Source organism: Peromyscus leucopus, chromosome 19 (assembly GCF_004664715.2).
Source record: "Peromyscus leucopus breed LL Stock chromosome 19, UCI_PerLeu_2.1, whole genome shotgun sequence".
Lineage (NCBI taxonomy): Eukaryota > Metazoa > Chordata > Mammalia > Rodentia > Cricetidae > Peromyscus > Peromyscus leucopus.
The window spans coordinates 65,731,782-65,748,341 of record NC_051079.1 but is presented as its reverse complement, the minus strand read 5'-3'; the positions used below and the strand labels follow the sequence as shown (position 1 = coordinate 65,748,341).

Genomic DNA, 16,560 nt, shown 5'->3' with positions numbered 1-16,560 from the left:
TTGAGTAAGAAAGTGAAATTTAAAACATGGTTTTAGTTGGAATACAGAACAGATTAGAAGAAGACAGATCAACCTCAGAAAGACCGGCATTGCTAACCCACAGTTCTGAGGGTGTAGACCGGACAGGAAGAGAGTGCAATGTCATTTTGAAGGGAAATGAGGTGAGAATTACCTAAGTTATAGTTGCCCTTTGACTCTCTGATCTCATTTACAAGATTCTCATAAGATTTCATGAGTTTAAATGAAATATCAATTCATTTATACATATTAATATCTTTCTTATGGGGTGAGACAAAAGCACCAAAAAAAAAAAAAAATCAAAATTTAGGTGGATCCATTGGCCAACTAATGAGCTGTATGAGAGAAGAGAGCGGTTTGAAGCATTAACTATTAATAGAGTATTTATCTCATGGTTACAAAGAATCATACCCTACATTTATAAAAAATGGACCATTGGTAATGTGTTAAAAAGCTGGCATCCCAAATAATAAAGTGTCCTCATGAACCAAATCCTTCTCATCCAATCTGCCTTTCAGGCCACTGCCCAGTCCAGCAGCATTGGGAAGATTTAGGAAGGTGCTTTCTTGAGAAAAGGGAAGAAATAGCTAAAAGAATATTGGATTTTAGAATACCTTTAGTTGACCGTGGCATTCAAAAGCACAGTGGAGCTGACTGAGCAAAAATAAAACCCATATAGGATGCAAGGATTCAGGAAACACATCTTAAACACAGAACGCAAGGCAGAGCCAGTGTCTACTCTTGCCTCTGCAAAGAGTTTGGCCACAGGCAAGTCACTCCATGCCTCCAAGCTGAAATTCCCAATCAGTAAAATTAGAGGATCCAACTAAAGAACCTCAAAATTTTAATTTTTCTTTTCTAATTCTAACATTCAAGGCCTCGATAGTGTATGGAATGATTTTTGAAAACATTAACTTATTTTACACAGCTTCAAAGGAAAAAAAGAGCCACCACCTCTACCACCCTGACTATTTACCCGATGACTCCAGGTCACCATATTACAGTGATGCTCACACATCATTGTTACAGCACTGTTCACAATAGGTATGTTGTAAGTTTCTATCAGCAGAGGAATGGATAAAGAAAATGTGAGATAGATAGATAGATAGATAGATAGATAGATAGATAGATAGATAGATATCCATGTGTATATATATATGTATGTATGTATATATAGTCATAATGAAGAATAAAGTTATGTTGTTTACAGAAAAATAGATGCAACTATATATAATCATGTTAAGAAAATTTCATCTGTTTCAGAAAGACAAATATTACATATTCTCTCTCCTTTGTTCCTAGACTTTATAAATCCACAAGAATTATATCTGTATAGATGATGTGAAAATAGAAAAGAAACCGTCTAGAAGAAGAAAGGGGGGTCATGGAAGGTGGTGGTGAGAAGGAATGGGGTGGGCAGGAGTGTATGAGGAAGAGAATATGTTCAAAACGTGTTATCTGCCTAAAAATGACCTTGCATAAGCCAGCGTAATAAAAGTTGTAAGGTAAGAAGGAGGTGGAGAGATGGGACAACATTAAGAGCACTTCCTGCTCTCCCAGAGGACCTGAGTTTGGTTCCCAGCACTCACGTGAGGTGACTCTCAACTGCCCATAACTCCAGCTCCAGGGTATCTAACGCCCTCCTCTGACCTCCATGACACACACACACAGGTAGGAGACACTCAGTATACAGAGAAATCATTTTAAAAAGAAAAGAAAAAAGTCATCTCATTTAGCACTCAGAAGCCTCCCCCTGCCCAGCTCACACACCACACACAAACACACACACACAGAGAGAGAGAGAGAGAGAGAGAGAGAGAGAGAGAGAGAGAGAGAGAGAGAGAGAGAGAGAGAGTCTCTGGCAATGAAAAATCATAGCACAAAGCTCAACATAGGGAGACATCTGACCAAAGGGCAACCAGTAATGGACACCCCCAAATTGTTTGTGATATGATGCCTCAGAACCAGTCACTCTGGCACTGTACCTGGGGTACTGCCTGGAGTGCACTGGCTGTGAATAAGAGTGTGAGAGCCAGGGAGCTGGGGAGGACAAGTGGTTCACGATGGTGGACGCTCAGGTGCTCCTCATGGCGGACATTGTGAGCATCGATAGGCAGCATCAATCCACCTCCAGGAGAAAGTAAAACTGCTTCAAACCCGAGGGAGGCAGCCTGTGGGGGTATGTACAGGCATGGCCACCAAGAGCTGGTCTTACAGGCATGGGCCATGGTGGGCCCATTTTTAAAAAGACACTCAAGATGAGTTTTCCTCTTTGAAAAAAAAAATATCAAATTTGATTTGAGATGTTTTGGGGAAGGGGGGGGCGGTTGGCTCCCTCAAAGAAATTTCAATAAGCTGAAAGTTTTATTTCATAGGCAAGCTCTTCTACAAAATCTTTGTTCCCGCCGATCACTTTAATGGTGGACGTTTCTCTGCGTTAGGTGTCTTTAGAGGTATGAGAGCTCTAAGTGTCGGTGAAGTTTTGCCTTCTAAAACATGAGGTGGTAGCCACCCTTGAGGACATGGACCGCGTGTCTCTAGAATGATCCTAAACAGCCCTTGAATGAAGCTGCGTGCATTGGGATATTTAATAAAGCTGGGTAGGAGAGGGAAGAGCAGCAGTTCCTATCCCAGGCTGCACAGCCAGGAGTTACTCACCTGCTGGCAGTGACACACAGGTGTCACCAAAGACACCGCTTCCCAGCCACATGCCCCAGAACGTTTGCAGCCGTGCTGATGGGTCATGCTCCTGCACCTCTACGCAAACAGGGACATGGTGACCAGAGCTTCTGGGCCCGGTCTCTGTTCACTGCACCATGACACTTCAGTAATGAAGAAGACACCCAATGCAAACCTCTGGTCTCTACACACAGATGCATGTGCGCTCACACACACATGCACATACACATGAATACATACACACATAAACACACCCAAAATATGTTCCATGCCCTAGTTAGTATAGTCGTTTGTTCTTTGCTCTGTCGTTCAGAAATTAAAATGCATAGGATGATCATCACTCGTTAATTTATTTAACAACATTCTGAGCACCTACCATCCATCTACCAGATGTGTGATAGATGATGGCAGTGTTGGAGGAAATCAAGTGTCTTGCCAGTCAAGGACTCTGCTTAAGGCCCAGCTCGGTAAGAGTCTGTGCAAGCAGGCAGGAAATTGTAGCTGTTCCCCGAGGAGAAGGGACCATCCTGCCTGAAGCAGAGGAATCCAGTGCCATCAGCGGGAAGTGCCCTCTCTGAGGACGCCTCTAGTGTGTGGACAGCTACAATTTCTTCCAGAGTGTTTCATAAGCACTATCTGATTCTGTTAGAGTATAGGAAAGAAATGGGAGATTAGACTCCGAGATATCTGTCATCATTTACAGGTCGGGTTGAGAAGGTCGGCCCTCCAGGGGCTGTCTATTTCTTTCTGGAAGAATTACATCCTGCAATTAAGGAAAGTGTCAATGAGGTTACACACGATTTGCAAAATGCCGGGCAGAAAGTAATGTCTTCTGCATCCCAGCCAGTGTTTCCATTCCTTCTTTCTACTACACGGATGGTACATCTCATTTCTACAACAGCAGACACCTGTGGTCTCGATGCTCTCCACGTTCCCGGAATCTGCTCAGAGCATTCTGAAAACGCTTCCTAGGGGCTGAGAGTAATTCACACTGACTTTTGCTCTGAGTGTTTCCAAGCCTTTGGAAGTTGGCTGTTTCACTTTCAGGCTTCGCTGGAGCATACCTTTCCATCTCTCACTCTTAGCTCTTGGCTGGCCCGGCTGAGGACTGTGGACCACACACTGCTCCTTCGGTATCACCTATGTGAGAGGGGTCCTTCTGGATTTCGCTTTGTTGTGATCGGGCCATCAACTCTATTAGACACAGTAATAGGTGGTCCTGACCCACTTTCCCAACTCTGCCTCAGTACAGAATCTGAGTTACTAAACACAAGAATCCAGGTCATTGTGGACTCTGCCTGGTGGATGAGCTCAGCCTCAGTCCCACTAGGCATTCCCCAGCTACCCACCCCCAAAACCTCTATCCACATCTACTTCTATTCCGCTGGCTGTTTAGCCGCTAAAACTGAGCACCTTAAGAAAAACTGTCCTTTTCATATGTTGCCTCAGTTTATTAAACAGATGCATCCTCTTTGTATGTATGAAAATAGCACAGGTTAGTGTGTGGCATACAAATATTCCTCCAGCATCAAGGAGTATCGCCCACTGTTCTCTAGCTTCTGGGTCTTCTTGGCTGCACAGCTTGGCTCTTATAGATGCAGACCAGGTGCCTTACTGACTTGTCTCTTCTTGCCCCCTCGCTAGGTGGCAGTGGAGAGCAGTCACACGGAGCAGGCCAGTGGAAGGCAGAGGAGGGCTCTGAGACCGTGCTCCCAAGACGGAGAAGCGTGTTCCACATCGAGTGGTCGTCCATCCGGAGGAGGAGCAAAGGTGTGTACGTTCTCTACCTCCCACTCAGACCCCAGCTTCCTACCTCAAAGCAGGCAACAGTAATATCTACACAGTGGCAGTACCCACGGCACAGTGGCCCTTTTAATAGATGGCCACGGACCAAAGCCACAGGTTTCCCCGTTTCTGAACACGCGTTGCCTGATGGGGAAATAATCCAGAACAAGGGTGATGGGCTTTGACAAAGGTCTCAGTTTGGCTCTGGAATTACCTGCAACCCCCTTCACAAAGATTCAAATTTAACCTATCAGGAATACAGCCTGGGCCAGCAACCAGATCGTTTGGAGCTCTTCAAGAGATTCAAATGTGCCACCAATTCCTAAAACATTGGTCATGCCACACATAGTTAACAGTCATAGCCTCCGACCTCAGCACTCCAGAGGCTAAGGCAGGAGGATAGCCAGGTGGGCTATGTATGGAATCCCTCTCAAACCGAAGAATCCAAAGTCCACCGCTTCAGGAGGCTAATGAAAAGTTCCCACCATGACAGTAACCGGGGTGAGAGAGCCAACGTAGGGGAGAGTTGTGGAGAGGGGTCCTCCACAGGCCAGAAGGGGACCCCAGAAGGAGGCCAGAGATGAGTGAAGGAGGATACCAGAAAATTGAACCCATAAACCGAGGTCAGGTTCTAGCAAATCTCGACGATCCTGGAGAGACAGTCCTCGTCAGCGGAGGGACAGAGAAGCCTCTGAACAGGAAATAGTGCGCGCTGACCCCACCACAGCGCCCCAGAGGAAGCCGAAGAGCCTTGGTTACACATGACCAGCTGGTTATCCTGGGGCACTGCACTGGGTAGAAGAGACCCCTGCGTTGGTGCCCCCTGGTGTCACACGCTCCCAGAAGCCATCTCGGTGCCTGACTGTCTTTCCATAATTTGTCCGATTTCATCCATTTATACCTAAAGTCAGCCAAGTTAGAGAGAGCGAGGGACTTAGCGTGGTTATGGGGAATCCTGCAAGTAGAGAGAGAGCCCTGTACATGGGGGCGCAGGGGCGTGCATCCCCGTGCAAAGAGGCCTGGGATGGCGAAGTCTGTGGCAATCACCGAAGCCTGGCAGGCTGCTCCAGGATGATGCAGAGGGTCAGAGCGTGGCTCAGAGGGGAGGCCACACATGCAAGCCTCAAGTTCAGGTACATTTTCTCTGTTTCCTACACTGGTGTTCGTGGTCCCTGCTTCTTCACAAGCGGGGACAGGATGCCTTCCGGTACATCCCTTGTAGTTTTCCCTAAGGGGAACAGCAGACTGCAAACAGGAAGGCAGAACCCAGCCTGCCGTTCTCACAGTTAACCACAGGAGGGCACCAGAGTACCAAGTCCAAACTTCAAAGGGCCTGATCTTTCCCGAGAGGACTTTACTGAAAAAGGGTCATCCTTAAAAATGAGCCAACCTAATAATGGAAGGTGTTTAGAGTCACGTGACAAGAGCTCTGTAGAATTACAAGGACACACACGGGCATCTCAAAACCTACTTAAAGTGACTACAGGGATATTATGCTAAAATCCAAAGACAAAAAAAAATTATTAAAGAATTTTCCTTATTTTCTGGGTTTAATTAGTGTTTCTTGCCCAAGCATGGTGTGAGGTTATTTACTATAGGAACAGAAACTTATCAGTGGCTAGACACAGCGTAACTGCGTGACCACCATTAGGTTAAAAATAGACAAAATCATAGCCAGGCATGGTGGCACTCACCTTTAATCCCAGCACTTGGAAGGCAGAAGTAGATGGTTTCTATGAGTTCCTGACCAGCCAGGCTACATAGTGAGACCTCATCTCAAAAATAAAAATAAATACCATGACTGGGCGTTGGTGGCGCACGCCTTTAATCCCAGCACTCGGGAGGCAGAGCCAGGGGGAATCTCTGTGAGTTCGAGGCCAGCGTGGGCTACCAAGTGAGCTCCAGGAAAGGCGCAAAGCTACACAGAGAAACCCTGTCTCGAAAAATCTAAATAAATAAATAAATAAATAAATAAATAAATACCGTAATCAAAAAACAGGAAGGGGGAGTGGAATAATTTTCAAATCATCTGCCTGAGGAGAATCATTGCCAAGTTCAAACTCAGGTTGCCCATGACTTTATGAGGAACAGGCAAAGGAATCCAACATCCCAGCTCCTTTCTTTCAAAACATATTTTTGTTGGGACTGGAGAGGTGGCTCGGTGAATAAGATCCGCTTGCAGAGGACCCAGGTTTGATTCCCAACACACACACAATGGCTCACAGCCACCTGGAACTATGGTCCCCATGGATCCAGTATTCTCTTCAGGCCTTGTGGGCACCAGGCACATATGTGGTGCACACCTATGTTTACAAGCAAAGCACTCACACATCGAATGAATGAATATCTAAAGTGTTTCCTTCTTTGAGAATTTCATGATGTATTTTGATCATCTCTCCCCCACTACTCCGCATCCTAACTACTCACTTCCCACCCAGGTCCCCTTTCTACACTATACCCCCCAACTTCACGTCCTCTTTTCTTTTTCTTTATATAACCCATCAGGTCCAACGTGTGCTGCCCATGTACTCCTGGGTATGGGGCCAGCCGCTGGAGTGTGGTTGACTGACCAGGGGCTGTACTCTTACAGAAAACTGACTCTCTTGCTCCCAGAAACCCTCAACTGTCCATAGCTCCTCATTTAGGGGCAGGGGCCCATACCCCTATGTGCTCGAATGTTGATGGGCTTGGTCTCGTGTTGGCTGCTGTTGGTTTATGAGTGTAATGGTCCTGCCATGTCCAGAAGGCCCCATTTTGCCCCAATTCTCCCCAGCCTCTGGCTTTTATAACCTTCCCGCCCTTTCTTCCTAATGGTCCCCAAGTCCTGGGGGAGTGATGTGAGACACATGTCCCACTTGTGGTGAAGCAGCCAACTGGCACTTATTCTGTGCATCTGCCAATGTCCGCTCCACCCCCGGTCTCTTCTCGTGCACCTACAAGTCTCTGTGTGATACAGAGATCACAGAGAAGCCACTGTCCCCCCGGGAGGCGAATACAGAGGTCAAACTGAGTAGAGGCATCTTCATTAAGGGCCACTGGGGTCTCGGAACCTCCTACATCCCTTCATATTCTGTTTTCATGATGATGTGGAGTTTTCCCCAAAGAGAGATGCCCAAATGGGCCTGGCCAACAAAGGAAAAGAAGGAGTCTTATCCATAAGTGCCGGGTACCAGCCTCAGCAGTTTCGGGGGTCTAAAGGATGGGATACCTGGAAGGCGCAATAACGACTCAGAGACAGTGTTCGTGCAAGCTGACAGGTCACTTCGGGCTTCTGCAGCTGCTAAGTTTCTTTTTTTCCCCTGGCTTCTCTTAGCTTCTGCTTTTGCCCTGGTGACCTCAGTCTTTTATTATCATGAGAAAAGGGGGAACAGAAAGAAAAGGGGAAATCACCCAATACAAAATGTTCTCGTGATTCCAAAAATTATTCTTAGAAAATCACCAATATATTCTTCATCATCTTTTACTAAACAAAGGAACTATCCCAGACTAACACCAAAGCAAGCATAATCTATTTTTATTATTAATGATTATAAAATCTTCTGAGCACTTGACCCAAAGGCTAGCAACATGATATTTCACAAAAAAAGGTAAAAATCCGAACAGTGGTCAATGTACCAGACAGTCATTTTCTTCTCACAGTCCACTCCAACCTCAAGACCCCTGCAGCTGCCTAAGTTCCTCCTCAGCCCTCTGCAAACACCAAGCCCCATGACTGGAGGGCCACAATGACTTCAGACAAGAAATCTGTCCCTTCAAGTCAGCAACTTCTGTCCTTCTATATCCAGCAATTCCAAGGAAGACTTAATCTAATTTATAGAGCTTCTATGAAAGGAAGCTCACCTTTCTTGGCAGCCCTTTTCAATCTAGGAACCCAATAAAGCTTGTAGCAATCACCCCATCAATTGTCACATTATCTCCACACTCCTTCAGGAGGAATAAAAAATATCTGAATTAAAGTTGCCATCTCCCTTTCTTGGTGGAGGCCACCATTTTCCTCCTATTCTAGGTTCCCACACTTCTAGTTTGTCATCCCATCTATATGTACTCCATACTTCAGCCAATACCCCTTAGGGTCTCAAGTTTTACACAATGTCCTTGGAATATCCTCAGAAACTGAATTATTCATTGTGGCCAATTTGAGTCCAGTGTGTTGATACACATCACAACATGTGCTATAGTTGACCACACATTCAGTACAGTTTATCCAAGCCTGAAAAGCTTCCCCAGGCTGCAGGTTCTTTTCTATGAACTGCATAACTGCTTTAACCCCAGCCTGGGTGATCATCTCTGTATAATTCCCTGTGAAATTTACTTCACTCCTTTCCTGCATCACAGAAATCACCATTGATCTAGGAACACAGAACATGAAGATCAGAAGAAGACTAGTATTACAAGAAATATTTACATGGAGGAGGACATGACATGTGCACGCCATAAAGCATGACGTTGGGACACATAGGCATTTCTGCCTTGACCCTCTAGAGGCATGCTAAGCAGAGGATCCTGAGGGGAACACACAGAGGGTGTGTTCTGGTCTTGATTGTCCACAATCTCGGGTCCCCTTTTCTCCAATCTCTGCTGGCAACATGTCAGCCATCTTACATGCCGTCTCCAGCACATAAGAGTCCGTGGTTTTATGCTTCTCCGTGGAATAGAAGATACCAAACGGTCTAACCTAAGTCTTTGGAGAAATTACTGTCAAAGTGCCAAAATACAGGTGTCTGAACTGATGGCTCTCTCTTTCTTTCCAATTCCAGTGTTTGGAAAAGGTGACCACCAAGACAGACAAACCAAAGAGCCACTTCCCTACCCATATAGGAAGCCCACAGTGGAACTATTTGTGAGTATGGCAACCCCAGACCAGGGACAGCACCCTGCAGGCCATACAGGGTGGGGAGTTGCAGTCTGTCAAGGATACTCTAATTTAGGCAAACGTCTCTTGAGTTGTGTTTTCAGAAATGTAGCCACGTGAATGTCCATTTTTCACAGTTTGCTTTGTGAGCTACCATACCTTTTCATTGCATTATTTATCCTCAGTTTGCATTTAGGAAATAAGATTGTGCTAGGGTTTTTCTAAGAATCTTTGTGTTTAATCTCATACCTTTGTGTTTAAAATTCAAAAACTAGAATGCTAAGTAGGGAAATAATTTCTTTTAGAAAGTATGTAAGACAGTGATTTTTAAGAAAATCAAGACATGTGTATCTAAATCTTCATTCTCCTATATCATTTGACCCTTGCAACATGAAATTCTGCACGCCCAAGTCCTCATCCACAGAACAAGGGTGAAGAGACCACCTCATCCTACCTCACTGAGGTGGAACACTATCAAATAAGATGATGTGTCCAACAAAACAACCTAGAGAGAGATAGTTAAACAGCAGTTTAACAAAATCTCAAAGTGAAAATCTTGGTTTGGTCCTCCAAGTGACTTCAAATGTCACCTGGTGTGAAAATTCCAAAACTGTAGAAGATTCTTACCTATTTCTGGCCCCCGGGCAGGATCTGGACACCATGGAGGAAAGCTCTGAGATCAAGGCGGAAGCCAGCCCGGCCAGGACTTCCTGGATTCGGAGCTCTATGGCCGCTGGAGGGAAGAGACTCAGCAAAGCCTTGGGCTACATCACAGGAGAGATGAAGGAATGTGGGGAGGGACTGAAAGGTATGGTCTGTGACGTCAGCCACTGACATCCCCCAAAGCGCCTGTCTTACTCACCACCACCCCCAGAAACATGCTGTGGGGCTTCTCTGCAGACCAGTTGGAGATCTCTTTTGGGGGCCTCTTCTACCATGAAAGCAGAGGGTCTCTTGGGATATAAACACCCATATTTGCAACTGTTCTGTAAGGATATCGGATAGTTGTGTGAGGTCTTGTTACTCAACAGAAAAGTTCTGCTGACCCACATATACCAACTAAACATTACAGACAAGCACTGGGATTCTGAATCCGGCATTCTAGGCAGATCTGTGCTTGGGCAGCTTAGGGAACTGTGTCTACTAGGGCAGAGGGCTCTCTGCTCACGGGTTTTATACCCTCTCTGCGCCAAGAGAATTTTCTGGAAATTTATATGCCACTCCCACGGGAAGCATAATCAACCTCAAAGTAGGTACCTGATCCCTGCCATGGGAGAAACAGCCTAGAGACTAGTAGAGACTGCACTGGGCTAGCAATGGCTGGCAACTGCTCTGGGCATTCAAAAGCACCCCTGCGTTCTTTGTTTAGACTCCCCTCTGACTGATGAAAATACATGCTGGTCCCCTGAAGACCCCCACCCCCACTGCCACCTGTGACCTAGCCCAGGCCTGAGCTGCTCTGAGCATCTGCCGACTCTCCCCCCTTATCATTCCAGACAAATCCCCAGTGTTCCAGTTCCTTGACTGGGTGCTCCGCGGCATGTCCCAGGTGATGTTCGTGAACAACCCTCTCAGTGGCATCCTCATCGCCCTTGGCCTCTTCGTGCAGAATCCCTGGTGGGCCATCTCGGGTTGCTTGGGCACCATCGTGTCCACCTTGACGGCCCTCATCCTGAGCCAGGATAAGTAAGTCCCCAAGGCCTAGCGTCCAGCATAAGGCCAGGAGACCACTCCCTAGGAGCACCATCTTCTCCTTCCTACCCTCTAGCCCAAACTCCGCAAAACAATGACACTACTAACTAGACGCTCCTCTTCTTTGACAGAAAAGGGTGGATAGGTTATCTTTGCTCCCTACTCCCAAAAGGGTAGCTTGTTTGAGGATGGGTTGTCAGGCCCCAAGTTAGAAAGCTGTGACTCAGTTAAAATCACAGAGAGGCTCCCGCTCCAACTCATCTTTGTGCCCCCAGGTCAGCCATTGCGGCAGGACTCCACGGCTACAATGGGGTGCTTGTGGGGCTCCTGATGGCCGTGTTCTCGGACAAGGGCAACTATTACTGGTGGCTGCTGCTCCCCGTCATCGTTATGTCCATGACTTGGTAAGTTTGCTTCTAAAATTCCTGTGTGTGTGTGTGTGTGTGTGTGTGTGTGTGTGTGTGTGTACACATGCATTCAGGTTTGTGTACCTGTATGTCCAGGGTGGAAGCCAGAGGCTGACTTCAGGCGTCCTTCCCTGCTACTCTCCATCTCATTTTCTGAGAAAAGGTCTCTCACTGAACGTGGCCACTGTTTTGGTGAGGCTAGCTGGCCAGTAAGATCCAGAGTTTCACCTGTCTCCTCCCACAGCACTGAGGTTGTAGACACATGTTGCCATGCCCAGCTTTTGACATGGGTGCTGGGAATTGAACTCAGGTCCTAATGTTTGAGCAGCAAGCACATTACCCGCCATGTCGTCTCCCCATCCCAGTCAACATCTTTTTTAACCCAGCCCTTTGACCGCCATTTTTACCCCGTTTTAAAGCATTTATCATTTAGCTTGAGTGCCGGGAGCACCCACTAGAGGCGGTTGCTAACGAACGGGGAATGTCATGCCAGATCGTCTGCATGTGGTGCCTCATCAGCTGCCATCCTTTCCCTGAGATCTCAAAGGGCTTCTGGTCCTGCCCTGGCTGCATACAAAGCAAGAAACCCCTGGCCACATAAGCTAAGAGCTGCACAGGGTCCTGCCAGTGTCTGGAAATAACATCCCTCCTGCTCCCACAAGATTTTATCCATCCCTTAGACTGCTGACCAGACTGAGACAACCTCACAGGGTAGACTGAAGTCCAGCCATGAAGCAGAGACCGCCACATGCCAGACTTCTCCCTCATTTCCAGAAAATGAAGGGTAGTCTGCCCATGAAGCCAGAGCACTTGGCCACTCAAAATTATTAATGGCTGTAATTCCCTCCCTTTCTTCTCCTGACCCTCCCTCTTGCCTAGGGGATAGAGTTCTATGACTCTGAGGAAGTCCCAAGGATCTCCTGAAGTCCTCCTCCTGAGGTTGAATGTGAGCCCTCCCCAGTCTCTATGTCCCGCTCAAGAAAGAAACCCAAGGAAAGGCAGACAGGAACCGCTTTTCTCTGGGTAAACCAGGGTTCTCTGCCGCAGTGTGGTCTAGTTCCAAGGCCAGCGGCATCTGACAGGTCTTTCATGTTTCTTCCACCAGTCCCGTCCTTTCCAGTGCCCTGAGCACAGTCTTCAGCAAGTGGGACCTCCCCGTCTTCACCCTGCCCTTCAACATTGCCGTGACCCTGTACCTGGCAGCCACGGGCCACTACAACCTCTTCTTCCCCACGACGCTGCTGCAGCCTGCAACCGCCACCCCCAACATCACCTGGTCAAACGTCCAAGTGCCTTTGGTAGGTGCCGTGAAAGAAGGATGGGCGGTGGTGGCACACACCTTTAATCCCGGCACTCGGGAGGCAGAGGCAGGTGGATCTCTGAGTTCGAGGCCAGCCTGGTCTACAGAGCGAGATCCAGGGCAGGCACCAAAACTACACAGCGAAACCCTGTCTCAAAAAATAAAAAAATAAAATAAAATAACCTGGAAAGAAGGAAGGGCAGTAGTTGTACAAATTCAATGCCAAACTGAATATACTTGTTTTGCACATCAGAAACGTAAGTGAAGGATGGCTATTCACAATTACACAGTACAAGGTGTTCTGCATACATATCCTGTGAGATCCTGTCCTTGTCTCCTAAGAGCTAGAAGGTTTGTTTGTGGCCCCACCCTATGATAACACAGAGGAAGAAACCAAAGCCAAATTAAAAAAACCCACCCAAGGCTCCACAGGGAATTAATGGAAGGCCAAGTCCAGGCTAGAACTCTACTCCCAATATGTGCCCTGGCCTCTTTGCTGCTTTCCTTTGTTTGGAAGCCTTTTTGATACTTAAGCCCAGTTTTAACATACTCATACCGTGTGTTTTCTTTCATTCATCACACACGAATCATTAAAGTATACACACCACGCCACTACCCATCAGCCTAAACAACTGTAGCCTGTCCCATTCTCCTGGTGAGCCTGGCTCGTATTTTGAAGCACAGGTTTACCTCCATTCAGAAACAGAGGTAGCAGAGATTTTCATCTTTTTAAAGTATTTTATGTATAATACTGACCTCTGGAAGCCTGCCAAGACAGGGAATAAGAAGCAATATTAAAAGTATTAAATAAGATAGGAAACTGTGGCCATTAGGCTTCTTAACTAACTAGGCTCTTTTTTTTTTTCTCTAAGACCTCCTACTTTCCATCACACTAAAGGACTTCCTGTTCCAGTTTATAGCTCAACCTGGAACTTCATTAATGGTGATTCATTGCCACAAAGCCATTGGGCTTATTAAAGGAAGTTTCAGAAATGATGACGCCCAGTGCCTCTCAGCACTTCATAGTGTCATTGACAGAGTCCTGCAAATACACTGAGAGGCATCTTTATTCAGAAAAGACATTGTTCTGTCAGCCTTATCCTTGGTCATTGTCATGGACGGTGGGGGAGGGGGCAGCATTCGTGGGCCCGAGGTGAGAAAAGGGGCTGAGTTGGTGATTCACTCTCAGGAGTTTCCTGGCTCATGGGGTTTACCCAGTCCCTGTCTTTTCTACTCTGTATGCTATGAAAAGATAATGTTAGAAATCATAAGATACGGTTCACTGTATTCTCAATGAGAAATATTTCAGACTTTTCTAGAAATGAAATATTTTTTAATAATCCTATACAAATAGTTTAGACCACCACCACCCCAATGATTCTGAAAAAAAAAATCAGTTTTGGGCAGTCATTCTTGAAGAAATAACTTTCTGGACTATGATAAGAATTCGTGCCGGGCGGTGGTGGCGCACGCCTTTAATCCCAGCACTCGGGAGGCAGAGCCAGGCGGATCTCTGTGAGTTCGAGGCCAGCCTGGTCTACCAAGTGAGTTCCAGGAAAGGCGCAAAGCTACACAGAGAAACCCTGTCTCGAAAAGCCAAAAAAAAAAAAAAAAAAAAAAGAATTCGTGTGTTGGGCCTTCCAATTAAAACGTGTACTTTGTGCTTCAAGAAAATGAGCAATGGATGTCAGAAAGAGGGTCTAAAGACCCCAGCAGTGTAGAGTGACCACTGAGGGGTCCCAGAGGGGACAAGCAGGGGTAGATAAAACAGCCATGTGTCATTCTCTAAATATACTCTCATGCCTTACCCCAGCCGGCCAAGGCTGAGCCCTTCTCTGTTCCCTATCCTGGGGGAGATTGGGCTCACCAGAGGGCCTGTCCTCCTCTCTGCACAGCAGCTCACTGTCAGCCTTCTCGGGACCCTTGGGGACATGCAGGATGGCCTGAGACAGTTTCCAGACTGGTCTGCCACTGCCAAGTCCTTCCATAGATCCCAAACTCCACCTGCTCGCCAGACAGGACTATCACCACAACCAGACATGTACATCTTGGAAGCACAAAGGACCATTTCCCTCCTAATGGCCTCTTATCATCTTGTTTCTAAAAATATGAGAGTTTTATCAGGAATATGTTATATTTCCAACAAGTAATAAATGCCCTTCTAAAAATTCTATTGTTCTACAGCTTCTGAGAGCCATCCCAGTTGGAATCGGCCAAGTGTACGGCTGTGACAACCCCTGGACTGGAGGCATCTTCCTCATCGCTCTGTTCATATCTTCACCCCTCATCTGCTTGCACGCGGCCATTGGGTCCACCATAGGGATGCTAGCAGGTCTGTACCACCACCCTTGGTGCCATCCTCTTTAATGAGCTGGAGGGATGTTAGGGGCCAGCTTCAAAGGAAAATTGTGACCCATCTTTAACATCACGCCTACCTTCTCTTCTCCCCACACCCGTTTTTTGGTGCTAGTGCCCTAGTGTTCCTGTGAGCAAAAGCGATCCTCAGAAAAGACCTTGGCATCAGACATTTAACCCTCAGTATAAATTGAAAGTCTGGAAGAGCTTTTTCCAAGAATACTTAAGAGTGATCTCCAATGACGAAAAATGGGGCTCTGTTCACAGCCAAGGTGTTTTTGTTTTGTTTTTTTGTTTTGTTTGTCTGGTTTTTGTTTTGTTTTGTTTTGTTTTGTTTACATGTGTGGTAAAGGACATTCTCTGCACCGTTTAAATCAGAACTCAGAGTTCTTGCTCCAAGGGTCTCTCCCACTCCTAACAGCTTAGCCACGAGTGTTCTTGTGGTCCCGTCCATGTATCTCCTTTACATGTATCTTCACTGGATAACACTGAAATTCCTTTTGGTGAATACCTACCTCTGATCCCGGGAACTGATTCTGGCTGGAAGACTGGGGTGGGTTTCAGGAAGGCAGGTGAGCCCTGTAAGCCCGCCCCCCGACACTCAATACCACCGCCTTCCTTCCCTCAGCACTCAGCATCGCCACGCCCTTTGACTCCATCTACTTTGGCCTGTGTGGCTTCAACAGCACTCTGGCCTGCATCGCCATCGGAGGCATGTTCTACGTCATCACCTGGCAGACCCACCTGCTCGCCATCGCCTGTGGTAGGTACTGCTCACAGACGACCCTCCTGACCACAGAGACGACCTGAGTAGACCCCTGCCAAGAAAACCACTCATGACGGTTCCGCCACTCCCAACAGATGGCAGGGCAACTGTTTGTTTTATAAAAGCTTGTGGGTGGCACTGTCCTCTGTGCCTTCAGCTGTGTTTGCTGTGTACGTGATGCTTGGCCACTGAGGGGGTGTTCTTAGATGATAATTTCTCACTGTTGCCCCGGGGCTGTCTCCCGGGAATGCAGGTCTCCTGGCCGGTGGTAGAGCTGGGTCAGCAGCTCCCTGACGTTAACTCTTACATGTAGAACTGGGCAACACACACCTCGCACAGTGACCGGAGCTAACTACCAAGCTTTGACTGCACACCCTTCAGATGACCGGACACCTCTTGCATATTTGTTCAGCATCACAGGAAGTTAGGACGACAGTCATAACTCATCAGATTTATACATTCTCAACCTTGAACATCTTTCATGGTCTACGAATGGGAACAAAATAAAAACCCCTTTGGCCAAAATATTTAGAACAGAGTTTCTGTTTCAGTACAGCCATGGATGCTGAAATGTTACCAAATAAGGTTTTTAAAAAACAAGTTTACAATAAAAAAAATCCAGAATATTTTTTTCTGATATAGAAAAGCTTTCTGGACCATATATAGTCATATATGTGTTTCTTTAAGATTGTGTGAAAATGCATTT

At 46.7% G+C, this 16,560-nt stretch overlaps 1 protein-coding gene across 1 annotated transcript in view; it reads left to right on the top strand.

Annotated features, from left to right (window-relative positions):
- Slc14a2 (solute carrier family 14 member 2) overlaps positions 1 to 16,560 on the top strand; it is a 450,072-nt gene that overhangs the window by 426,946 nt on the left and 6,566 nt on the right. The window contains exons 14-21 of the mRNA XM_028871987.2: positions 4,342 to 4,467; positions 9,240 to 9,322; positions 9,983 to 10,142; positions 10,831 to 11,020; positions 11,302 to 11,430; positions 12,539 to 12,731; positions 14,918 to 15,065; positions 15,717 to 15,851. Of these exons, the coding sequence (XP_028727820.1) occupies positions 4,342 to 4,467; positions 9,240 to 9,322; positions 9,983 to 10,142; positions 10,831 to 11,020; positions 11,302 to 11,430; positions 12,539 to 12,731; positions 14,918 to 15,065; positions 15,717 to 15,851 (1,164 nt within the window). The remainder of the gene's footprint in view (positions 1 to 4,341; positions 4,468 to 9,239; positions 9,323 to 9,982; positions 10,143 to 10,830; positions 11,021 to 11,301; positions 11,431 to 12,538; positions 12,732 to 14,917; positions 15,066 to 15,716; positions 15,852 to 16,560) is intronic.